This window comes from Rhopilema esculentum, unplaced genomic scaffold, assembly GCF_057945365.1.
Source record: "Rhopilema esculentum isolate cy_ngs unplaced genomic scaffold, ASM5794536v1 HiC_scaffold_36, whole genome shotgun sequence".
In the NCBI taxonomy this organism is placed as follows: Eukaryota; Metazoa; Cnidaria; class Scyphozoa; order Rhizostomeae; family Rhizostomatidae; genus Rhopilema; species Rhopilema esculentum.
The window spans coordinates 2590436-2616235 of record NW_028300847.1 but is presented as its reverse complement, the minus strand read 5'-3'; the positions used below and the strand labels follow the sequence as shown (position 1 = coordinate 2616235).

The window sequence follows — 25800 nt, the reverse complement described above, 5'->3', positions numbered from 1 at the left end:
GACAAACAAAGTCAGTGTTGAAAGATTATTACTCCTACGAGTCTGATCTACGGTTATTCTAGTTCATTCGACTGTGATACAAAAACTTACAAGGTTTATATTTTCCCTTACTACCATCTAATTAATCAGTGTGACCATATTCTGGAGCAATCCCTGAAGTTACTGTAACATTTTAAGGAAGTAAAGGAAGATGCAATATTTGAATTTTTTATCTTGTCTTATTCCACCTGGAGGTGAAACCTGCAAATTACAAGAGCTTCTAGCCTAAACTTGTTTGTTAATACTTAAGGAAGCTTTTGATTAAGGGAACATTTTATATTGGAAAATCATTCAAAGTAATTTCTGACAAGTGTATATGCAGTTTTTCTTTAAGAAAAGTAAAAAAAGTTATATTGATATCGATTCAAGACAGAAACTAGTTGCAAACATTTTTGCTCTACTTGTAGGAACATGCCCTGTTTCAAAATACAATTCCCATCGTAAGTATTTAACCTTAAAATCTTTTACTTAGAGTAACTGGTAATTGAAAATTTAAATTCAGTCAGTTTCAAATATCTCGTTTGTGCTGTTTTGAGTATTTAATCCAAAAAGTCGAGCATTCTATTTGAAAAAATGTGGTTCTCATTTCTTTACCATTGTGGTTCTCATTTCTTAAGTTCTTATCCATATATTATTCTTTCAGCATATGCTTGAGTCCAATAAGAAATTTCAAACATATTCCGACCTATTTTCCAACATAATTTTAGCCCTTTTTATCCGTTTTTAGAAGAATTATGTAGACCATGTTTTGATAAAAGTGGGAGGGGCTGGTGATGACCCCCTTTTTAGAATTTCACACTATTGAGAAGGATTTCCTTGCTAAATTAATCAAGCAGGATTGGAATGGATACCAAAAAGTGAAAAAGCAATCTCAACATGGCTACAAAAATAATCATTTTCTAGGAATCGATTAAATTACGAAAAAAGTTATATCCAGTTACAAACTATTGCATTTAATTTTGTTGCAAACATTAAAGAAAAGCAATTTTTTATGAAATTTGATCTGCTCTGCACCCTAAAATTACTGTCAATATCAAAATTATTTTACCCTTTACTTTACTCACTCAAGACAGATTCATTTTTATTCAATATGTTGATGTTTAACTTTCAAAGTTCTGGTAATATGACTTTTGAATACATTGTCCCATTGCCACAATTTGGATTTTAGAAGACAGAAAAATTTTTTGACATTTCCCTGCAAAATCTCCATTTTATGCTTATTCTGGTAGATTTCCAGTATGATAAACACATTTTTCTCAACCCAATAAATCTTTGAGAAAATAGTTCCCAGGTTTCAATACTTTTTGCTGAATCTTAGGCCGGATTTCAAAAGGATAAGAGAGTTGAAGAAATTTCTTAACTTGAAAAATTTGCTGCAAAATAGTTAATTAGCAACGTTTAACAAAATTGTAATTCTTTTTCTCTTGTCCTAAATAATTTTACTAAAATATCATTCTGTTGTCTCCGGTCTATAATAGATTCCAAAGCAAAGTTGTAAAATTTGTTATCAATTAACATAGAAATATTGGTACATTGTGATGGGTAATTTATATGTTGTTCTTTCTTTCAGTTGTTTTTGACATAACAAAGATTGTATCAATATCAGATGAATTTGTCGTCAACAATGATGGTAGCAAGATCACTCTCATAAACTCTCCAGCGTCCTCGACAGCGTTTAAATGGTATTCCAATAAACAACTGTTTGCTGTTATCAATGGATTAGAAAAATGCCTTGGAATTGACGATGCAGACAAGCTAGAAGATTTGAATGGACGAGATATTCTTTTGTCAGTTGGTAAGCTTGCTTTAGAGAGATAGATAGGGATATAGTTATCAATAGAAACGATACCAAAATGCTTCACAGGAATGGTGCTTGAAACAGATCGACGTGCGGTTGTGCAGGGCCTTCGCTACAAGGGGACAGATTGCAGGGGGCATGGCCTACCTACCTTTTGGTTTGAAACAAAATTAAAATCAGCTCAGCTTATTTATACAGATAAGCCTTTATATTACTATAAATACAATCAGCCAAAATCCACACGTCAACCATCGTCACCAAAATTTTTGCCAAATCGGGGCAAGACGGGGTAAGAGGAAAATTTCTTTACATTGCTTGCCCATCAAGTTTAGGGTCAGTAGCGCGGGCCTTGACTGTGCTGTTAGCGAGGATATTATAATCATATAAAATACCCAAGATGTTCCTTTTGCCTAAAACATTTTTACCGTGCAAAAAATTTCGGCCTCATTGATCAATTCGTACGATGTATTGTAACACATTGGAACTAAAACATTCCTTTCCAGGATGAAACATGAAAACTTCTGCTCTATTCTTATTCTGCTGTTAAGTCAAGAATGAAAGGGTACTTGAGCTACTTCAACAACATCCAAAATTGGTGTGTTCAGAGATCAAAACAAGTCAATTCTTTTTATGACCTTAAATCACAAAGTTTTGGATGACAAAACAAAATTTTATTTAGGCGGCAGCACACTGCATTTGCAACTCTTTTCAATATTCATATTTCCAAATGAAATGCGATGAAGATGAAATAAAGAGAAATTCAAGGCTTTTTTAATTCCAGTCCCTTTTCATTTCGGTTGAGTAAAATAAACGTTCCCTTATTAGGTGCTGAAAAAATTTATATTTTTCATTGCGTAAAGCAAATGAAAGGAGTAAAGCAAAGCAGAAAGTCATGGTATAACCTTTCACTTCTTTTGCCTCTTTTCTGATGTAGACAACTCTATTATCGAAGCAGTTACTCGAGTCACGCACTTTGATGTCCTACTCTATTGAGATTCAAGTCGTAAATTTGAGAGCATTCGTTGTTGTAAATGCTTATTTACAACAGTGAATCACATAACATGTCGCTAATGCCGATTTTTTATCATTTCAAAAAAATGGAAATTGCCAAACCGTATAAAGCTATGGCTCTGTAAGTATAGGCCTAGTACAATTTAAGGTTACAGTAAACGTTATTGACATGATATTTGGTTTTATCTCCCTAAGCGCATTCTGTTAATGGAATTGGATTTAACTATACATTATTCGATGCACAAGAATTTAGCGAATCCAACCATATTAAAATAATTGGCAAAAATTGTAAAATGATACTTTTCAAGCAACTTTATTCCCTAAATAAGTGTACCATCTTCAAAAGCTATTTTGTACCCTTGCGTATAATGTAACAAAATCTGACTTGTATCAGCAGACAGTGCAGATCCTAAGCTACCAAATTTTATCTCAGATTTTTCAAATTTCTCCTCCTCTTAAAGCTATACCCTGTCAAAATTTGTAAATAATTTTTTCCCTCCCATAACTGTATTTGGCTATAAAACACGGACCAGAGCAAATACAAATATTTTGAGAAACATTTTGCTTACCCGACATCTGTTCTTGCCGTGTGCAAATTTGTTAGCCATTTGATTAGTTTCTTGGGTACAAAATAGCTTTTACGTACCTGTATGTAGAGAAATTGTGAGTCCGTAAAAAACTGGATTTTACTGATGCCACTTGAAAGGTACCCTCGTAAACCACAGTGTCAAGTCATTAAAAGCTTAAAAATCAATTAGCTTGCTTAATAACTTAGCTTGCGTTTTTCTGATTGGCCTTTTTTGGTCCACAAATTGGTATATATCTTCCATCATGTTCTTTCGGACTCTTGTTCTTTCGTTTTATACTCTGGAGAGTGTCATACGACAAAACTTTTAGTAATATTTTGTGAAATCTTTACTTTTATCAAAGCCATTTTCAAGTTCTGTACAGCCAAGAAGTTTTCAAAATAATATTCATAGTTCATAGGAAAGCATGAACGTTCAAAGGAACCAGTCAGTATAAGAAGGAAGACATAAACAGAAAAAGTTTTCTGAAGACAGTAAAACTCGTAGTCTTTTATTCTACTGTATGCCTATCCATGCTGTAAATTTGTTCAAGGAATGGCAAACTTGCAAATTGGTATTTCTAAATGCGAGTGTACCTTTGTAAAGCTCAAGTGTGTGAAAAAACAGGCTGCAATCAACAATGGGCCAAGAGAGGTTAAATAAATGTTGAGTTCGTCTTGGCACTTGTTTATGATGAAGCTGACAGCAAGTTTGCTGACACGCCATTGTTGAGGAGACTACTCATGCACTGAAAGTCGTCCATTTAGTTTCCTTAGATTCTTTATATATCAATTGTCAGTCCTATTGCAAGTTTTACTGTTTATCACAGATACTGATTTCTGATGATTATGATTATTCAATGTTCGAATACATATGCTGGTTTTTCTCTGACCGACTATTGAAATCTGTAAAAGTGATGCAGCAAATGATAGATATCATTTGTCTTATTTTCCTGCATTTTGCGCATGAGCTGGATGATGTCATAATTTTCAATTCAAACCCGTTGTTGGAAAATTTGCAAACTGTCCCCCTCCTTAGAGTCCCAACCTATGACGCCCCTGTCTAAGTCGATAAGTTTTATACTTTTTTGTAGGTTGTCAAGGAATGGAATTTAAGTTAAGAAGTGATACAAAAATAGAACTCCTTCACACTGACTATTGCTGGCATAATGAAGGCAACAGTCTGAAACTCAGACAGTGCAGTATTGCAAGAGGTTGGAGTAAGTGGTGATTCATTTTTCTTCTTCTTTATCTGTTTGTCAAGGTCCAACAATATTACTTTATATTTTTGAATGGAGCAAGAAGATCAGGGCCCACTCTTATACCTTTTTGGTATTTTAACGCTAAAGTATTTGCTCACTAATTATGATTTCAAAATTTGTTTGTTTGTTTGTTGTTTTGAAGGGCTTCTGAAATCACAATCTTTGGAGAAAAGGCAGCCGTCGAAGGAAAGAAATTGCAAAGTTTATTTAAGGTGCTAGCCACATATCTTCTGTTGACATTCAGCTATTGAGCATGAAATTGAAACCTTGTTTTTCTATAAAAGATGTTGATCAAGCAATCATTCTTCTCAAATAGGCTTATCTACCATTCCAATTCCACAAACATCAACTGTAGTAACCATGTCAACTGCAAGTTCAAGTATTCATACGTCTCAAGCATCACCCGTCACATCGACATCATCCGTTGTCTCAACATCATCCGTGGTCTCGACATCATCCGTGGTCTCGACATCATTCGTGGTCTCGACATCATCCGTGGTCTCGACATCATTCGTGGTCTCGACATCATTCGTCGTCCAAAGCTCATCTATCGTCTCCACTTCATCTGCCGTCTCGACCTCATCCGCCTCGACATTATCCGTAGTCTCGACCTCATCTAGAAGCTTGAACGCGCAAGTCAATCCCTCAGTGACAACTGCTTTCAGTTTTGCTACCAAGCAAAGAACACCGCTCCTTACTGCGTCATCACTAAACTACAGAAATGTTTTGCTTACACCAAGTACAAGACACCTGGCAAGCACACTGCCACAAAATATAGCTGAAAACAAGGCGTCCAGTGATATTAATTCTATGACACAGTCAAGCTTGGATCCAGGAGGCATCTCCAGCTTGTCATTTAATTCAAGGTCCCGCTACAAACTGTGGCCGAAGCCATCCAAAAGCGTTTATATTCGGTCAACGACAGGTAGAAAATATTTTCTGAAATGAAAAATAACAAGAGACTCTTTGACTGTTTATAAAATTTAAAAAGAGGACAAAAGTCTATAGATATCACAATGCTGCAATTTCTAGTAAAGAAAATTTTTCAATTTCACCAGTTAAAAACACGACCTGCTTTACATGAAGTATTGTCAGCTGTGATGAGTGCAGTCTAGAAACAATGCAATAAAACTCATTAAAATAGTAAAAGTTAAAAACTTAATAAATTCATTTGAAAAGATTGGGTGTTTGAATCTGACTTCTGATTAGAAATCAAATATCGAAACACAGCTACTTTCTGATTAAAAAAGTATACAAAAGTATACAAGACTTTAAAATTAGCTGGAATTGTTTCTTGGTGGTCAACTACTTAACACAACTATCGCCAAACATGTACTGGCCCCTAGTCCCGGCGTGTCCACTCTCACTTAGTTGTGTACCCAAGCTAATCCGAGAGATCTAAAAAAAATTCCTTTCCTCTGACTAATATGTCAACTCCCAATACCCTTTTCACTGAGATAAAATACGAAATGATAATGAACTTTATTAAAACAAAACAAAGTGAACACGAATTCCTGCTCTGCTACACTGTGATTTTCTCACACTTTTTTGGTCCAAAACTGCGTTTATTGATTAAGTTAGTCATATGATTTCTTTAAAATAGATTTATAGATTTGTCTAAAATGGTAATACATAAAAAGAGAACAAATTGTAAAGAAAAATTGCCAACATTTCTATTATAGGAACGCGAATTTTGGTTGAGCGGCGTTACCTATCATAGTTGTGTTTCTGTGACGACCCTCCGTTGATGAGTAGAACTTCGATGTAGTCTTATTTAACGTGCAGAGAACACGGAGTCAGAGGAGCTTCAGTAAGACGCGTGTTGACTTTAACTGGGGTTATCGTAACTAAATTAAATGAATCTATCTACATACATATATACTAAACTGATTGTTGTAAATATAATTGAATGACGCTAGGAAAACAATGCATAGGTTGGGAGAGGCAAGGTGACGACAGATGATCAAAGGAGAGGAAATGTCATGTGGGAACAGCAGTGTTTTGATGCTGATGATCGTCATGGTGATTAATGATGATGATGCCGTAATTACGTGTTAAGTGGAATGTGATGAATAGGCAGAAACGAGTGTATGGCGTAGGATGGAAAATAGGCCTAGGCAGGGTCACTACATAGCTCCCCTCCTAGAAGGCAAGCGGTAGCGAAGCATTCGATAAAAAAATTAAAAATTACCGATATGATTAGTTAAAGAAAATGAACGATAAAAATTATATTAAATACTACTTAGAATGTTCGATTGTCCGGTACTGCACTGACTTGCATCCGTGTGGTGTCCTTGCAAGCAGCGATGAAATTTGGGGCGATGTCCGTGTTGTATTACAAGGTTTTCGTAGGTTGACCAGGAACCAGCGATGTAATGTGCCAAGGTTTTGTGAGTAGGGTAACCAAGAACCTGTAAAGAGCCGAAGACGCTGCTGAACACCGGAGAGTGCCGTGATGCTGCCGAGGTTCCGTTGTGCGGGCGAATGGAGACACTTGTGTCCGAGTGTTACGTTGCCTTGTATAGCTCGGTTGCGGTGAAGTCGAATCAACGAAGGATCTTTCGTGTCACGTCGTGGTCACCATTATAGGAACGCGAATTTTGGTTGAGCGGCGTTACCTATCATAGTTGTGTTTCTGTGACGACCCTCCGTTGATGAGTAGAACTTCGATGTAGTCTTATTTAACGTGCAGAGAACACGGAGTCAGAGGAGCTTCAGTAAGACGCGTGTTGACTTTAACTGGGGTTATCGTAACTAAATTAAATGAATCTATCTACATACATATATACTAAACTGATTGTTGTAAATATAATTGAATGACGCTAGGAAAACAATGCATAGGTTGGGAGAGGCAAGGTGACGACAGATGATCAAAGGAGAGGAAATGTCATGTGGGAACAGCAGTGTTTTGATGCTGATGATCGTCATGGTGATTAATGATGATGATGCCGTAATTACGTGTTAAGTGGAATGTGATGAATAGGCAGAAACGAGTGTATGGCGTAGGATGGAAAATAGGCCTAGGCAGGGTCACTACACTATTAAAAGTTGTAAATGGCCTTACATTCTAAATTCTTCTTTTCTTCTACGTGTTTTTTGAGCCACATTAAGGTGGTGCGCTTTTGATATCATAATTATCATAATTAGTGGGCAAATTACATGCGGGCGTCTGGTTTGTCAGATGATGTCAGCTAAAGGAAATCGTAGCCTTGATTGGTTTAAATACACCTTATTTAAGTTATTTCTACCAATTTGTAAAGGTACCCCATATCTAAGTCTCACTGTCTTAGGTTTTGGAGAAAACAGCCATCTCTTTATCAGAGATTTTTCGGATGATATTGGGTACACCTCTGAATGAAAGTAGACACCTCGCGCTCGAGGTCTCTGAATCTAACGAGTCTTAACTGGATAGTCTTATAAAAAACAGCTGTACAAACGATTATCAAAAATTCCTGAAAACTTTGAGTACTCTATATATCTTGAATTTCTTTTGAATTTATGATACATTTCTGTATGATGCCAGAAGCACAAATATTGATTGGTCAAATAATGATATTTCTACAAAAACAAAGCATTATGTGGAAGTCCCCTTATCATTAAGTAGGGCAAAAAAAAGTCCTAAAGCTTAAATGTGCTTCAGTGAAACTGTACATCACCACTCATGCCTATAAAACTTTTTCACAGTTGTTGAGGCAAGAGGGACAGTCAATCATGGAATGCATCTTGCAGAGCCTGGACAGCAATGTGAAGAATTTTGCAGGTCAAAAGGTAAGCAATCTATCAAAAGTACAGCTTTCCCTTTCCAAATCGAATGTCTGTATCTATCATGGTTCAATTGCCTTTTTTTCTTTTTTTTATGATCATATGTACTTATTTTGGCTTCTTCCTAAATAAATAGCCTTCAGTTAGCCTTGCTCTACCACCTGTTGGTTGGCAGAGTACAGTTGAACAACTGACACACAATACAACTGTCTGGGCATGGCTGAATACTATTGTGAATTTGAGGCATCTTGGACATTTGAGATGAAGTACGAATTTTGTGACTGGAACAGGCTTTTTTAGTTTGTGTATACTTTTTTCCTCCTTCACCTTGAGGGGTGAAGCAAATCCTTGAATAATGTCATGTATCCGTTTCACACTGTCACAGGCTTAAAGATGTACAGAAAGAGATTTATTCAGAGATATGCCTAGCAGTTAGTAATTAAAAACTTCGTTGCAAGGATATTCACTCTTACACTAGTGCTGTAAAGCAGAATTTTTTTGTAACCTGTCTCTCAGTGGCATTGCAACACAAACTTCTTGTCACTTGCAACACAACCTTTTTGTGTAACGAATAGTTTCTGTGTTGTGACAGAGTTTTTGCTCTTGCAATGACTACATAAAGAAGCAAAATTATAACATGGATTTGTTCAACTTGCGTTGCAGTCAAAGGTTGGCGCCTTTGTTTACAGACTGTTCACAATCTCCAAGTCTGTTCTTTCAGGGTCAATTGGGCCAATTTCCAGAGGTCATTGCTGTTTCACGCTTTACAAAAATCTTTGATTTGCCATTATAAGAAAAATTGCAGGGAAAATCTCCACAATGGAATATTAGCTTTTACAGACGTACGACAATGAACAATGTTCTACAACTTACCGATGATAATATACATGAAAATAAATTTAGGTGCTATTTCACCTTCAGATAGACCATTTTACCAACAACGCCCTTTTAATGTTTTTTCCAAAGTATTTGCAAGTTCTCTAGAGGTATTTGATACCTCTACCTATCTAAGAATGCTAAATTTGCAATTACCTTTCAATCAAGTGTTTGTGTCAGCTCCCTCTTTTCTACACTGTTTAAATAGTCGTATGGTTTTACACAGGAATGTTTTGCTCAAAACGTGTTGATACAGGAAACAGAGAGGATGCTTTTGTAAGCAATGGAGTGACATGCAAAGGAAAAACAGGACACAAGTCATGGCGATATGCATACGATCCATGTTACAATGTTACCGATGGTGAATGTTATGGCTACATTGACGTGAATGATACAATATCATGTACAATTGAAGGGTTTAACAACATGCAAATTAGAAGACTCTGCAGATGTGTCGCATCTGGTATTTTTCCACCATTTCCTACCATTCATATATTTAGTTAATTGAGCAGAAGGATTTTCATTGCTTACTATGGTTTTATACTATTACCATATTTGAATAAAGCAACACAAATACTAGATTAAAGAAAAGGATTAAACGCGATTATAGAGCCCCATTGGTATGATTTTGGAATGCCAATGTTAACATTACCTGAAGTATTCAAAATAGCACTTTCATAAATTTTCAGCTCAAATTTTGCATTTTCTTAAATACGTTGCATTTTAGACATTAAAAATATGTGGTATTTTATAAGTGGCAACAAAAGTACTTTTTACAAGAACCACGTGCTAATCTTGAAGCTCATTACAGAATTTAGAGTCTACTTTGTATTTTAAATTGTGCTTTCAAAAGGTTTTTTGAACTTAAAAAAAGAAAAAAATTTCATTAGAGGTACTTTTTGTATCTTTGACATCTTTTATGACTGATATATACAAAATTTTTCAAAGCTGATGAAGACAATTTCGGTTCATGGTTGCCTTGGTCAAAATGTACAGCATTATGCAACACAGGGAAGCAAGAAAGACAAAGAATATGCAATGAACTTCCATGTAATGCAGAAAGTCTTCAAACTAGAGAATGCAACACTCAGCCCTGCCCTGGTTCGTTATATGATTCATCGTTTGAATTCTGCATTGACTTACCTTTTTTATATTCAGATCTTAGTAGCAAAATTGGTGACAATTCATTCTAAAACAAGCAGATTGGCTTTCCATGATAGAGATATGATTTGTGTATACTTTGTTACTTTGTTTTGAACAGTTAATGGTGGATTCTCTGATTGGTCGGTTTGGTCCGGATGCAGCAAGTCTTGTGGCGGAGGGAACAAGAGCCGCACTCGGTCATGCAATAACCCGGTTCCTAAACACGATGGATTAGACTGCTTTGGTGATAAGCTACAAAGCGCAGTGTGCAATGTTCTTTACTGTCCGGGTAAGGCCTGTAAATACCTTTTAAGGTGCATTTTTCCAAATCGTCTTTGTTAATCGGGTTTAGGGAACCGTTATCAATGATCGCATTAAGAGTAGCTCGGACTAGCAACTAAAATCCATCCTGTTCTATATACCAAATAGCGGATTGTTGGTTTTATTCGGAGGTTGAAAGGTTGCAACTTCTGATTAGCATCTCGATGCTTCATTTCTTAGGACCTTCTGTTAAGACCTTCAGACATCATACCTAATCCGAATAAAAATTTATCTTCAACAGTTGACGGTGAATGGACAAAATGGACAGAATGGTCGGCCTGTGACAAGCCTTGCAATGGTGGTTGGTATAGGAGATGGAGATATTGTACCAACCCTGCTCCACTTCATAGGGGACGAAGCTGTGTTGGCGATTCACAAGAAAAAGTTCCTTGTAATCCACATACTTGCCCAGGTAACAAAATCACCGCCATTTCATCACATTTTTGCACTGCTTCAACTTGGAAGGGAATTACCTTTTAAAAGCAAAATTGATCTTAAGGAAAGAAAAATAAGAAAAGGAAAATTGAACTGGAAAAAGATAATCATACGAATAAGAAAGAAATCTGTAAGAAAATCAAGAAAAGGATAAAAATATTTTCGACTTTCTTTGACCGTCCATTCTGTCTGGAAATCATTGCTTATATATGTAGCAATATTTGTAAAATCATCGACATTTATGTTGTTTCTTGAAAATGACAATTACTAACTATAACAAAAGAAAATTTATGCTAACATTTGATGGTTATGAAAGCACCTGAAGCTGATCAACAATCTAATAATTTGCAAAGAGAATTGTAGCGAATTTAAAGAAAGCACTTGATGACTAGTGATAGCAAGATTTTGTGTTTCGAATTAGTTAATCTGTTGTTCAATGCATTGCAGCAATAAATATATATATATATTTATATATAATCAGAAGGCAAATGCTGACAGGAGGAAAATTCTTTCCACAAGGGTGCTGCCCAATTGTATCGAACCACTCTTGGTCGATATCGAACTCCAGTTTGCTGCTTCAATAACCCATGCTCATTCCACTGAGCCAAACGGCCCAATGAAATGAGTGAGGAATCTCCGAAGCCAACACTGGAGATTTCACCGTGGTCAAGGCAGTTTTAATTTCTTCTGTTTCGGCTTAAAGCCTTCATCAGAGCCATTGATATATATATAATCATAAGGCAAATGCTGTCAGGAGGAAAGTTCTTTCCACAAGGGTGCTGCTCGATTGTATCGATATATATATATTAGGAGGTACTGGAGGCATTGCATTCATGTAACAAACATAAATTTCAATTGCTTCCATTGTATATTTTCTAACATAATCAATTTCTTATATTGTTTGTGTGTTTGCTATGCCATTCAATTACGGGTGCACTTTTACTGCAAAAGTTTGGTCAAGCGGGCTAGTTGAGCGTTGCCACTGTAGCATGCTGTAGCTAGACAAGCATTTTGCATCCAATTTTACGTTATTTGAGCGCTTTTTTGACATTTACATGAAGAGGAAACTACTAGTATTACGGTAAGCAAAGAGAGACGTAAAGATGGCCATAACTTTTATTCATTTCTAGATGAAAACATCACGCTGGCCGATATTCGGTTTGACAGAGTATGGGAAGAGCAGTTGGATATTCCTGGCTCACAGGATTATCAAGATTTCTACAATTTATTGAATCAAAATGTATGTTGCCTCTTATGCTCTTTTCAGAAATTTTTGATATTTAATTGACTCTCAATAAAAGATATATATGAATATGGATGAAAGGCATTTTTCACAAAATTCGTTGGTCAAAAAAGTAACTGAAACTATCTGTTAGAGTGTACTGCGTTAAACTATTTATATTTATGCTTGATAGAAAATTCCAGATTGCTACTCTTAATTACTACCTTGAGACTGATAAATGGATGCAATTCCAGTTTTGTTGACTAGAGTAATTTAGACTAGAGAAGAATATAGGAAGTTTTTCAGATGCTGAGGCTGTATTTTTCAATATTTTCCATCTCTTACTATATTAGCTAATACAAGATATAGCCTTTTTATATGAAATCATAAATATATGAATTCATTTCATTTAGCTTTGTAAAAAATCCTTTTTGCAGATACAAACCATATACCAAGGAGAAAGCTTTAATAACTCTTTTCTGAGTTGTGCTATACAGAATTTGAGGTAAAAGGCTCAACTTAGATTTCATTAAAGGTGCATGAAGATTGAAAATTCCATGAAGCTTGGTTTAGAATAAATCAACAAAGTGGCCTAAATCAACGATGCAGGCAATACAACTTTCTGTGAAAATCTGTGAATTTTTTCTCTTGAAAAATCCGAAAACTTTAGCTACCAATTTCATTCTTCCAAGATTTGCTTTAATTCTCTTCTTCATTAGGCCAACAAACTCACTGACAATGATACCTGAACAAATTGAGTCTGTGCATTACTAACAATTCAAAATATCAATCTCCCCCTCCTCCCTGGAAATTAATCTATTGACATCTCTTTTTTCCATAAAAACCTCATATCAATCATTAAGTGTTTCATTCTTCCAAGATTTGCTTCAACTCTCTTCTTCATTAGGCCAACAAACTCACTGACAATAATACTTGAACAAATTGAGTCTGTGCATTACTCACAATTCAAAATATCAATCTCCCCCTCCTCCCTGGAAATTAATCTATTGACATCTCTTTTTTCCATAAAAACCTCATATCAATCATTAAGTGTTTCATTCTTCCAAGATTTGCTTCAACTCTCTTCTTCATTAGGCCAACAAACTCACTGACAATAATACTTGAACAAATTGAGTCTGTGCATTACTCACAATTCAAAATATCAATCTCCCCCTCCTCCCTGGAAATTAATCTATTGACATCTCTTTTTTCCATAAAAACCTCATATCAATCATTAAGTGTTTCATTCTTCCAAGATTTGCTTCAACTCTCTTCTTCATTAGGCCAACAAACTCACTGACAATAATACTTGAACAAATTGAGTCTGTGCATTACTCACAATTCAAAATATCAATCTCCCCCTCCTCCCTGGAAATTAATCTATTGACATCTCTTTTTTCCATAAAAACCTCATATCAATCATTAAGTGTTTCATTCTTCCAAGATTTGCTTCAACTCTCTTCTTCATTAGGCCAACAAACTCACTGACAATAATACTTGAACAAATTGAGTCTGTGCATTACTCACAATTCAAAATATCAATCTCCCCCTCCTCCCTGGAAATTAATCTATTGACATCTCTTTTTTCCATAAAAACCTCATATCAATCATTAAGTGTTTCATTCTTCCAAGATTTGCTTCAACTCTCTTCTTCATTAGGCCAACAAACTCACTGACAATAATACTTGAACAAATTGAGTCTGTGCATTACTCACAATTTAAAATATCAATCTCCCATCCCCCCTCTCCCTGGAAACTAATCTTTTAACATCTCCTTTTTCCATAAAAACCTCATATCAATCATCAAGTGTTTCATAACTGGCATATTCTTTAATTTTATATTGTTCTTTATCACTAGCTACACAAATTATTTAAGAGATCATTCTTGCAAATTGCTACTTTTGGATATTAAAACAAAACTGTCACTGATCTTTAAAAAGGATTTTGCGTTGATCGGAAGCTTTTTGCCTTAACTAGTTCCTTACTTGATCCACACTTGGGCTTAGATGCAAAAGTTTTATTTATGCAACTATTATTAAAGGATTTGTCCTCTGAGTATTGTCAGACGAAAAACGCAGTTTGCAACGTTCTCCCATGAAGTTTTGATAAAAGATTTCTGTAAAGTCTCTAAAAAGAGTTTGTTTGCAATTGCCAATAAGAAAGGTTCAGTCTTACTCATTAAGATATTCTTCATATATTTCTGTACTTTGTATATTTAAAGGCTTTCATTCCCATTTCAGGAGAGGAAGCATTGTGGCAACATTTACTCTGTATTTCACTGGTCTAGACTCCTTCCAGATGCTTTTGTTGCAAGATGCGGTAGAAGAAGACAAATACCTTGGCAAGCTTAAGATAATAAGCTCCAATAATTCATTTGCATCTAAACTTGGTACGCTAAGCTATATTATTAAGATTTCTAATACAATAGTTACCAAATATATTTTTGGTACCGTAAAATTTAAAGATGGCGCAACATAGCGGAAGCATAGCATACTGAAATACTTTTCACGGTCGCTGATTGGTAAAAGACAAATTATTCTATAAAACGAGTCTTTTTTCATCACCTTGGATCACCTACCTATGCTGATACTGCAAAATACTAACATTTTATGCCTGATACTTGAGTGAGAACAAATATAACTAACCTTTTGATAATTTTGACGCTCGAATAAGTTGTAGCTTATTTTTCACTGATTCTTTTTTCTTTTTTTGTTAACGAGTTTTTTGCATTCTAGTTCCATCTGCCTCTCCAATCAACTTTTCGTTGAGTGCTCCAGAACCTAACATGGTCATAGCAAAGTGGGAACAAGTTCCAACGAACCACCGCAATGGAAACATAACTGGCTACATACTGTTTTACAAAGAAAAGCTCCTAAGATCAGAGCACTACCAAAACATTGCAACTACAAACCTTACAGTGACGTTAAGAGGCCTTCTGTCATACACCGAATACATGTTTCGTGTCCTCGCTTACAACGAAAATGGAAATGGACTGGCGAGTGATGCAATGACGGTTTACACGCAAGATTCAGGTATAAGTAACACGATTAACAAAGAAATATTTTTAAGGAAAAGGCTATATATTATATAAATAACGACTTTCAGAGAAACTTATTTCAATTCTTCCAATCATGTCAAGAGCAAATGACATTAAAATTTGAATTCAAGAGATGCATTTGATTTTTATGGATTTTTTCAATTGCATATCACCCACTGCTAGGTTTTGTCATCATTTTGAACCAAAGGATGACACACAACTTTTACGGTCTTCAATTCCATTGGCTCGCCTTCGAGTGTTAAATTAGCTTGGACGTTTCCTTTGCTATCACGATTCTACATTTTTTAACGGTTTGTAAGGTTTATTACGGTAAGAGCTAGAAACGTTTCACTGCTACATGGTTCGTTCTGGACTGAGACTTTGGAACCGCAGCTTGATAATAAAACTCTTTTAATAAGTACCACGACCAAAAAGACATAATGTGAAAGCTAGACATAATCTAGCCAGGGCCGCCGAGAGGCGGCCTGGGCCCTGGGGCAAAGTCCCGGTTGGGGCCCTAGAGTCGGACACAAAAAATTTTCGAGACCACGCCCTTTTTAAAATGGAAACGCCCATTATTTCCAAACGTTTGCGCACGTTGTAGAATATGGTTAAAATATCATAAAATGTAATAAAAAGCATTAATTCTAAAGATAAGCGATTTAAATACGCTCTTTGACCACACCCTTTTAGCTGATTAGAGAGGACTTAAAAATTTGTTCCTTCAATTCTGACTGTTTTTTTCTGGTGAGCCACACATATTAAAATTTGAAATGAAAGCAAACTTTTATTCTACGCACTTTTGTTTAAACTATGCTTTTCAGTTCTTTCGTCCTTCAAAAGTTAATTTTTCTTGCTCTTTCAGTTGTTTCTGTTGTTGCTCTTTCAAAATATTTTCAAAATAATTTCGGGGCCCTTTCAGGCCGAGGCCCTGGCGCAAATTGCCCCCCTGCCCCCCTCTCTGCGCCACTGAGTCTAGCTAAAGTTGAAAAATTTATTATAATGGACTTGCCAATGATTTGTTATAAGGAATTGCCGAATGTAATGGATTTCTCTATTTATCTGATTTGTTAAATTTAATCGGATTTTATATTGTCACGATGTAACAAGGAGTTGTCGAATAGATTCACGTTTGGTCTTTTTTTTCGTGGTACTTATTATTATTTTACATCAGTTCTGTTTGGAAAGAGAGAAATATCATGTAATTTTGAGAATATGAAAAATAGAAATCGGTTTATAAGCAGATTTATATTTGCCTTTTCCCCTCTTTATGCAATACAATGATTTTCTTTTGCCAGTACCAAGTACACCTCCACAGAATGTTCAAGCAATTGCAAATTCACCGTTCACTGCTATCGTAAACTGGGAGAACCTCAAACAAAATCAATGGAATGGCAATCCAGTTGGCACACTAATAATTTACGTTGACTTTGAAGGACACAAAGCCAACCAAACTGTCCCTTTTCCAGAGTCTTTTGCCAAGATAGGAGATCTTCATCCGATGACAGCTTACTTGATTGACGTATGCGGAGTGACAAGTAAAGGAGCTGGACCTTGTGAAAGAGTTCAAGCAACCACACTTGCAACTCGTGAGTTTGATTGACCTTCTGTGTTTCAACTTGCATTTTATTTATATAGACACTTGTATCATGCTTAAAGTCTCAAAATAATAGGCAACCAATGAATAATGGAACTTATGAAGCAGACTTTATTCGATAAGCAATACTTCCATTTATAAATGTCAAGTCGCTAGCCTAGGTGGCGCCTTCATCAAACTGTTCTGGAAAGTAAAAACAAAATGAATTGGCAGCTTTGAAGGGAACAGTTTATTTTGCTCTTGAGGCAGTATGTCAACAGGATAACAAAAATCTCAAGCAACATGCTGATGTATTACTTATTGTTTCTGCAGACTAGACTGCCTTTGGAAAAAAGGCAACTTGTATAAAATCTTGAAAATTTACGATTTTTTAAGCGAATTATGATTTTTCAAATAACTGAACTTAGTTTAAAGAAGAATCGATTATTATATAATTTTGTATTTTTTAGACTGCTACTTTGCCTTAGTTATTACAATCCTAATCTCTTTGCAGCACCAACCAGATCCCCAAGTAACATAATGATTGCAAGTTTGATGAGCCACAATTCAATCCAAGTATCATGGCAAAGACTCAGCTCTGAATATGTTTATGGAGATTTGAAAGGATACAAGGTCATCTATCGATTAGTGAAACTAGGAGGCAATGTCATTGCTACTTCGAAAAAAGAGACTAAAATCATCCATCCTTCTTTGACTCAAGCCACTTTATCTGAATTGCAACCAAATGCACAGTATAGTGTCAACGTTCTTGCATACAATCAACATGGAGATGGAAAAATGTCGGAGACATTTACTGGAGGTAAGCAAAGTGATGTTGCGAATTGATTTAGCTATGCTGGTCTATAGCTCAATGTACGTTATTATTGTCTGAGATATATTTGTCTTTTTTATTGATTGATATCAATTACATTTTGTCTGATATATTGTAAATTTCAATTAGTTTTTAATGGCTGCAAGTGACAAGGGCTTGGCTTGGGTGCTACCTTCGAATATTAACTAAAGGCAATTTCAAGACAATTTAGAGCTGCAAATGATTTTAGGGCACTTTTGGTTCCATGGCTACAAGAGGCATCACTGTTTAATAAAAAAGAACGACTGGAGAGAACTTGCAAGTTTTTCACATGAATAGAAAAGTGTTCCAATATTTCACTCATACAATTTTTTTATACATAGTAAAAGTTTTTGATTTGGTTGAAGCTTAAACTGTCGCTTTCAGCAGAATATTGTCTCAAATCCTATATTATTTTCAGTATTACATTAAGTTTAGATTGGATGTTTAAAAACTGCTATAAAAAAGGAAGTATGCATTTTTACCGAGAAAAATAGAGACCCCAATGATAATTCCTCGTGCATCAATATCCAATTTTTACGTGGATCCTGTTTATTTTTAGATACATGTCCCTGTCCCGAGACTATCTATACAAATTTTGCTGCAAGTGCTCCATACATATATAGAGACAAAGATGGAGAGATTGAAGGACTTATTGCCAATATCCTAAAGAACATGACGTCCTCTGTCTGTGGAACATGTAAACGAGCGCCGATAAGTGTTTTGAGTTTTAAAAGCAATGGAAAGAATGGCTGGGCAGAGAAAAGATCAATTAAGGAGATGAAGATGGACATTGATGATTATGTTCATATGAGTTTTCCTATTTTCGGCAACAGCGAGCTGGATCTGTACAATGGATACGCTTTTGTTCCTCTCTTCAGCCATCCTGGCGTAATATACTTCATTATCAAAGATTCCCTGGCTGAACAAATTCGAGGAATGATACTAAATGTTCTAAACACCTGGCCAATATTCTTAATCAACATGCTATTGATTATACTGTCAGGATTTTGCATATGGAGCTGTGTAAGTTACATTACAATGACAGTTAGTCTTTTATTCATAAAGAAGATTGCTTTTTTTCTTATTCGTAGAAATGGATAGCAATACAATTTTACATTGCCTATACAACCCTAATTACTGTACTACACTACAGGGACGATACCATGAAGAGCGAAAGACAATGACTACCCCATGGCCGATACATGAAAACGCACAACATTAAACAAAGTTAGAAATAAATATAACTAAAACTAGGTCAACTAATTACGAATACAGAGTGAACAGACCAAAAGTAGATGCTAATGTATAGGAGTGTGCAGCAATGGAATATTTAAAAGCGTTCTGAAGCATGAATGAATTCAAGCGTTGCCTGAAGTAGCTTTTTATTTGTGTCAATGGTTAATCGCTCGTCACCTTACAAAATCAATTTGAGAAAAACTTAATTTGAAAAAAACGAAAAACCATGAGAGAGCAGTATTGCATTCACACTATTGAGAAGATCAGATCTAGGCCGGTTATACGAATGACAGACAGCAGAAAATGTTCCGTGTCCTCTACCCCATTATTTGCGGGACATAAAGGGTTGAATGTATTTCTAAAGTTATGCCTAAATTTATGATAATTTAGTTTGCTCAGTCTTACCCGTAACTAAGTAAGAATAGCTAGACCTTTTGGATGATGAATACCGTATACTAGTTGAGGAATGGGTCGGATAAGTTTCGATAATTTTGTTTTAAAAATATTTGGTTGAGGTGAAACCTGATCTCTGGGTCAAGTGTGTTCCATTCAGAGAGACAGTCGGGATAAAAGCTGTTCTTCATTCTTGTCGTTCTTACTCTACATCTGCATTACGAAAGAGTACATAGCTTGTGGTAATTGTGGAATAGGGTATCTTGTGTAGTCAGGGGTAATATCGTTGACAATCTTGTAAAAAAGAACGAGGCGTCTTCTCCAACGTCGTAGGCTTAGGGATTCCCAACCAAGTTCTTCGTAGAATTTTTCACGAGATGTTCTTTTCCATGCTCCAGTCACTGCTAGTGCAACAGAATATTGAACTGATTCAAGTTTTTCCATATGATTGTTCAGTGAGGTATCGTGACTGAAATCGCATTTTTTGGGTGGAATGTGGTAAATGACATCACCGTAATCTAAGTGTGGCTGCAAGAAATTGTATTATTCCTATTCCGCGTCTAAATTTTGTTATAATTAACTCAATGTGAGTGGCAAAAGACAATTTAGAATTAAGCATGCCAAGATGTCTATGTTCATTTATTTTGATGACTGGGATGTCATTGAATAGAACTGGTGGATGATCGGTTGAAATTTTCTTTATTGAAAAAGTCACCTCAACTACTTGTTTAGTTACATTGCTTTGTAAAGGCAACCGTTATAGAATCTTAAGATATTAGTTTGAAAAGGAAATATTTAGGGGCGTAGCTGGCGGGGCAAGTGTGTGTACCCCTCTGTTATTAATTTTTGTATGGTAAATCTTCAGCTTGTTCATAAAACCTTTACTGCGTTGGTATAATTGCCATGCCTAAGTGAAATGACACCAATTTTTAACTCCATTTTTGTCTTTTTCGGTATCGATCACCCACCAAATATCTAGTCTGAGATGTCAGGTTACACCGGCGGAACTCGTGCTAGGAATAGGTATCAGAGCTTCCTAAAAGTTATAATGCAAAAGTGCTGCCAAGAAAGAAATTTCAATTGACGTGATCTTGACATTGTACTATCGTAATATCCAGTAGGTAATTTAATTTGACGGTAAAATGCTGCCTTTCGAACATTTTAGAATCAAAGAAAAGTTCCTGTTCAATTTCAGTATCAATAGTCAAGCACTAGAAATTGTACATGAGACAGGACGTATTATTAACAACAATCCATAAGTAACTTTTCTTTAATCTATTTCTTTGAAATCTTAGGATTATAAACACAATTCTGATGAAATTCCACCTAGTTTTATCAGTGGAGTTGCAAATGGAATATACTGGTCGTATGTAACCATGGGAACACATGGGTGAGCCTCTTTGTGATCTTATTACTCGTAACTTCTATATTTGATACTTGGTATTTAGCAAAGCTGACCACTAAAAATTTCCTGATGGATTGGCAAATTAAGGCATGATTTAGTTTTGCAGAAGCCTCTGCTGCAACTTACATTATGCAACTCGAAGGGGGAAGATCATTTCTCCGCATCGACAATCTTGCTTAGGAACTATCGTAGATAATGAATGCTTTTTGTTTGAGAAAACATGTCGTAAAATAATTGCTTACTAACCTGAATGATTTTCATAATTTAGCAATTAGTTCCGAATCTGCTCCAATTCAATTTTTTACATTTCTTAGCATTTTGAATCTTAGCCCAAATTTTTCAGTCTTTGTGTTTTATATTGTGTTCGTTTCTAGTTTAGTAAGCCATGCTATAAAGATGATTTAGAAGTTAATGTTTCCAATCTGTAGAAGTTTACGGAAATTTGTTTATTTGTCCCAGATATGGTGACATCACCCCGAAAGGTATCTTGGCCCGACTATATGCAGTTGTATGGATTCTTATCGGGATTGTTAATCTTGGCATTCTTACTGGTGCCTTGACCACAGCCATGACTGTCTCGCAAGTTTATGATAGCTCTATGATATACGATGTTGAGGTAAAGTAGCAAATCTTGTTAAATCAAATTGTGATGTCATAGCATAATACAATTCTGTAAAGGATTAAACTATCGTAAACAAATGTTGTTGGTGAGCATATCATAAATTTTTGAAATTCAAGTCAAATATAAGTAAACTTGTGTGGATTATCTCTATAATTGCAGTAATTGTAAATTTCAGATAGCTGCTGTGCAAGACTCCGAGGCATACAAAATTGGATTAAACCGAAATGGGAAGATGAATAAAAGTAAGCATTCACTTATGCAATTTATGGAAAGTTTGGATTAACGTATAAATTTTTGAGCTGTCTTCATCAAAGTGTTAGTATCGAACCCAGCTAAAAGTACGTTATGTATAATATTTTAGTGTTTAGTCAAAAATCAACGTTTTAATAATATGTTACTTATTTCAATTGTTTTATTACTGTGAGAACAGATCGATAAAAAGACGAAAAATCTAATTTTAACTAGAAATCAAACAGATATGCAAAAACAACGCTTTGTTAAAATCATAAGTCCACTACTCTGATTAACTTGTTTATTTTTTCATTGATCAGTAGTTTCATAATGAGTATGATAAATGATTTGTCAATATATACAAAATTTAAATTTTTTAATTCAATGGTGAAATCAAACTTGCTATATTATATTTTTGAAGAAGATTTATTCTATAGTGGATATATCTATTTCTGCTTTCCTAAAGTAACATTAGAAAGCCAAATAGTTATTTCCTTGTCCTCATGATTAAAAAACTTTACCCTCCTATGGCAAATACCTTATTCTTACACTCAGAAAATCAATACAAGACAATAGAAGAAGTGTCATCTGCCTTAAAGAGGAGAGAAGTGAGAGGTGCCTTGGTTGATGTTTACTCAGCAGCAATGCGTAGTGACCTGTTCGACCACCCTGACATTGTCGCCAAGAAGAAAATTGTGTATCCTAATGCATATGGGCTTGTTTTCGCTGGTGAATTGAAGAATGCTGCTTCTGCGTTCAGGGATTATCTCAATGTTAACGCTAAAGTATTTCTTGACGGCATGCAGAAAAAAGCAGCTGGATTACAGGTGCTGCTTTGTTTTTAAGTAATACTACGCAATCTCGCAACACAACTTAAGACAGTTGCTTTTTCCAATACATCAATTCAATTTACAGCATCGTTTTGGAAATAAATCCAAATTTCGTTGCATGACTTTCATGCAGGCAGATTATTAAAATTTGCCACTAGATATGTAGTGGAGATTCAATTGTTAAAATTGTTTATGCTTGCATAAGAAGATCGTGGCGTATAGTTGTAAAGCATATAGGATATTTGATACCGAATATCAATCCGGGTGGATCTTGAACGGTAATAAATGTTTCTGTAAGCCTTGATTAAAAGCAGTGTTTTTTGCTTGTTTCATAACTCGTCAAACTTTGCTAATTAGATGAATTTGCACTTTGCTCCCTTTAGGTGCAAAAGGAGAATGGCGAGACAGTTTCACCCTTCGATCCCAAGTCAAAAACACTCCACCGCACTTTTACAATACTCTTTGTCATATTTTCAATCAGTTTTCTGTGTGGGTTGTTGTTCAATGTGTACAGATCGAATCGGAAAAAAAGAGTCGTCTCAGCAGAAGGTAGTAAACCTATCTATTTTTAGTAATTTTTACTTCAAACCTCAGACGTAAAAAGCTACATGATACTGAATTTGAAGATAACACTTCAAAGTTGAAACATAGCATGCTAAAGTACTTTCGTCCTACGTTCTGTAGAGCGTAGACATCAGAAAATGATGAATAGTAAGCAGAAAATTTTTACCCAGAAGCGGATCGAAATTGATATGAGGGAAAGAACAACTCGTTTGATTGGTTCCTTGCTTTAGACCAATCAGCGCCAAGAACTAATTGGATTCTTTGCTTTGATATAAATAGACTCGAAAACAAAAATGGAAAGATGGCTTTGCTTGCTCAATTCTTTAGTTTGATAACCAAAGGTCTAATTATGAGTTCACGAAAAATACTGTTTACCGGCCTATCATAAAATTCTCGATGCCGTGTAGGCAGAGCTGTAGAAACATTTGGTGTAACTTTACTAAGTTCCGACTCCGAGTTTCAAGCTTAATGTAATCATTTGATAACTCGGTGTAGCAAATTGGATCCGACCTGTTCTATAAAGCGTATTTATGAGTTCATACTTGTTTAAACTGGTTTGAGGTAAAGAGTTCTTAGAGTCTTAAAAATATATTTTTTTTTCTTAAATACTTTTTAAGATTTTTTCGATGTGTTATATATTATTAGATATTATAGAAAATTATTGTTACTTTCAATATATTTATTGATTTCCAATTTATTCGAAGGACCATACCAAGAATTGAAACATTTGGAAAGATCATCGGAAGATATAATAGATGGGTTTGAAACTTCTTCAAGAAAGAAATTGGACACACTTCTAGACTTCCATTTAAAAGAAAGAGTGGTTATGATAAAGAAAATGCGTAAAACAGGATCATTATCAGAGGAAAGATTTGAAACAAAACAAGAAATGGAGAATAATGACATGACTAACAGAGTAGGAAATCAACAAAATGAGCCCAAGTGCTTACTTGCCGATGTAGATGAAGTCCAGTAATATATTTGTAGCAAAATATCTTTACTAAGGCTAACACATCTCACAGCGTAGTAGTACTAAGGCCTACAAGAATATCAACTTGAAAATACCATCGTGTATTGTTCAATATGCTTTTGGTAGATAAGTCTTGGATCAGGGCTTTGGAATAAAAATGCTAAGAAACAGTTATATTGTTTCTAGAATCATAGATCTTAGCAAAATTTTAACGTCCATAGATCATCCTGTGAAAATAATTTTAGGGTTACAATTATTTTAATTTTGATGTAACAAACTTTCTCAAAGCACAGTAAAACTGAAAAAAAATGAAATGGTGCAAATGAATGCTAACTAATGCTAATGTATGGTAATGTATTCTGGTGTAATCACAACTTCTTTCATCCTTTTGTTTGTCTTTGTGATAAAGAAAACTTTAGTTTGAAATTGTTGCCAGTATTCACACTTGTATTATCAAATTATTGCAATTTCATATTTGGAATGTAGACAAGTAAGCAGTTTAGACCAACTGATACTATCGTAACTTTCAGTAGAAGGAAATTTTTTAATTGTTGGCAAGAGATCAAAGCATAGCGACAAATTTGAGAAGAATTGCACATCAACATCACTAAAAAGCAAAAGTGAGAAGAAATGTGAATGAAACAGATTAAAGGCATTGAGTCATGGTAAATAGGCCTTCTCTATAGGGGATCATTTAGTTTCGGCGTGATCGCTGCTGTTTCATGTGATATTGGCATCCGTTAATGACAACTTGCTTTTGATGGAAATTGTTTTGTCAATCAGTACGAGGTGTTCATGTGATCAGTTTAAGGTCAACCAATAGCATCGCAGTCATGAAAATCGTGACTCAGCGGATTTTGGCACTTTGGGTATACTCAATCCATTTTATCATGACTCAGTGCTTTTTAAGCCAGAAAAGCTTGTGAGAGCAATATGTACGAGAACTATCGTTTCGAGATATTTCCCTGCTTACACTGTCATGTGTATATTGCGAGTTTTTTATAACCAGCAGCTGTCAGTAAATTATTCAAGTATTTCAACGGAGAAAATCTGTTGTGGGTCAGGATTGATTCGTTTGGCTAACAGCAGTCTTTCAAAAATATTCAAAATCTATTGTAAACGTTGTTTAATGGCCATGTGGAGCAATTTGAGGTCACTTAACCTGCTTTTTGTGTCTAAGAGTTGGATTTAAATCATTTATCTTAAATGATAAATCTAAAAAAAATCAGACTTAGAACAATACACTTGCATCTTGGATCAATTCTGATTGTTGGTCAAGAAGAATAGCGTTGCATCGTTTTGGAAAACCAAAAGCAACGTTCATTTCAGTTGAGTTTCAAAATATAAAAAATAAAATCAAATCATTGTGTATACGACCCAATCTGTGTTTAATATTAAACCTCAGCTTCTAAAAGTTTTAAATTTTCTCTCATAATTTTAACTGAATTTAACGATTAACAATATCAATGTTTTGAAATTAAGATCGGCGTGGCCTTTGCAATTTTGCAATGTCTGCTACTCTGTGATTTCCGTTTCATTGAAGTACACGGCAGTGTATATTCGAAATGAATTTAATTCGACATCTTGTTGAAGCTGCTTTTTTTCTTGTTTTGTTTTAATATCTCTCAATAAACCCAACCAATGCTGAC

At 35.2% G+C, this 25800-nt stretch overlaps 1 protein-coding gene and 1 pseudogene across 3 annotated transcripts in view; one reads left to right on the top strand and one right to left on the bottom strand.

The window, feature by feature from the left end:
- The window catches only part of LOC135688464 (uncharacterized), a 36872-nt gene extending 11988 nt beyond the window's left edge, over positions 1-24884 (top strand). For 2 of the 3 annotated variants that reach the window (XM_089115632.1, XM_089115633.1), the window contains 22 exons: positions 447-479; positions 1610-1834; positions 4508-4633; positions 4992-5600; positions 8360-8443; positions 9540-9776; positions 10262-10414; positions 10575-10745; positions 11019-11189; positions 12343-12452; positions 12872-12939; positions 14675-14823; positions 15170-15466; positions 16770-17060; positions 17562-17867; positions 18460-18923; positions 20825-20919; positions 21394-21550; positions 21732-21798; positions 22343-22614; positions 23001-23166; positions 23886-24884. In XM_089115632.1, the coding sequence (XP_088971758.1) occupies positions 447-479; positions 1610-1834; positions 4508-4633; positions 4992-5600; positions 8360-8443; positions 9540-9776; positions 10262-10414; positions 10575-10745; positions 11019-11189; positions 12343-12452; positions 12872-12939; positions 14675-14823; positions 15170-15466; positions 16770-17060; positions 17562-17867; positions 18460-18923; positions 20825-20919; positions 21394-21550; positions 21732-21798; positions 22343-22614; positions 23001-23166; positions 23886-24157 (4523 nt within the window). In that variant the 3' untranslated portion in view covers positions 24158-24884. Of the gene's footprint in view, positions 1-446; positions 480-1609; positions 1835-1866; positions 2127-4507; positions 4634-4991; positions 5601-8359; positions 8444-9539; positions 9777-10261; positions 10415-10574; positions 10746-11018; positions 11190-12342; positions 12453-12871; positions 12940-14674; positions 14824-15169; positions 15467-16769; positions 17061-17561; positions 17868-18459; positions 18924-20824; positions 20920-21393; positions 21551-21731; positions 21799-22342; positions 22615-23000; positions 23167-23885 lie in introns of those variants that run through there. The other variant, XM_089115634.1, reaches the window with a different exon arrangement.
- LOC148957249 (small ribosomal subunit protein eS27-like pseudogene) lies at positions 8160-8799 on the bottom strand (annotated as a pseudogene).
- Positions 24885-25800: the final 916 nt, after the last annotated feature.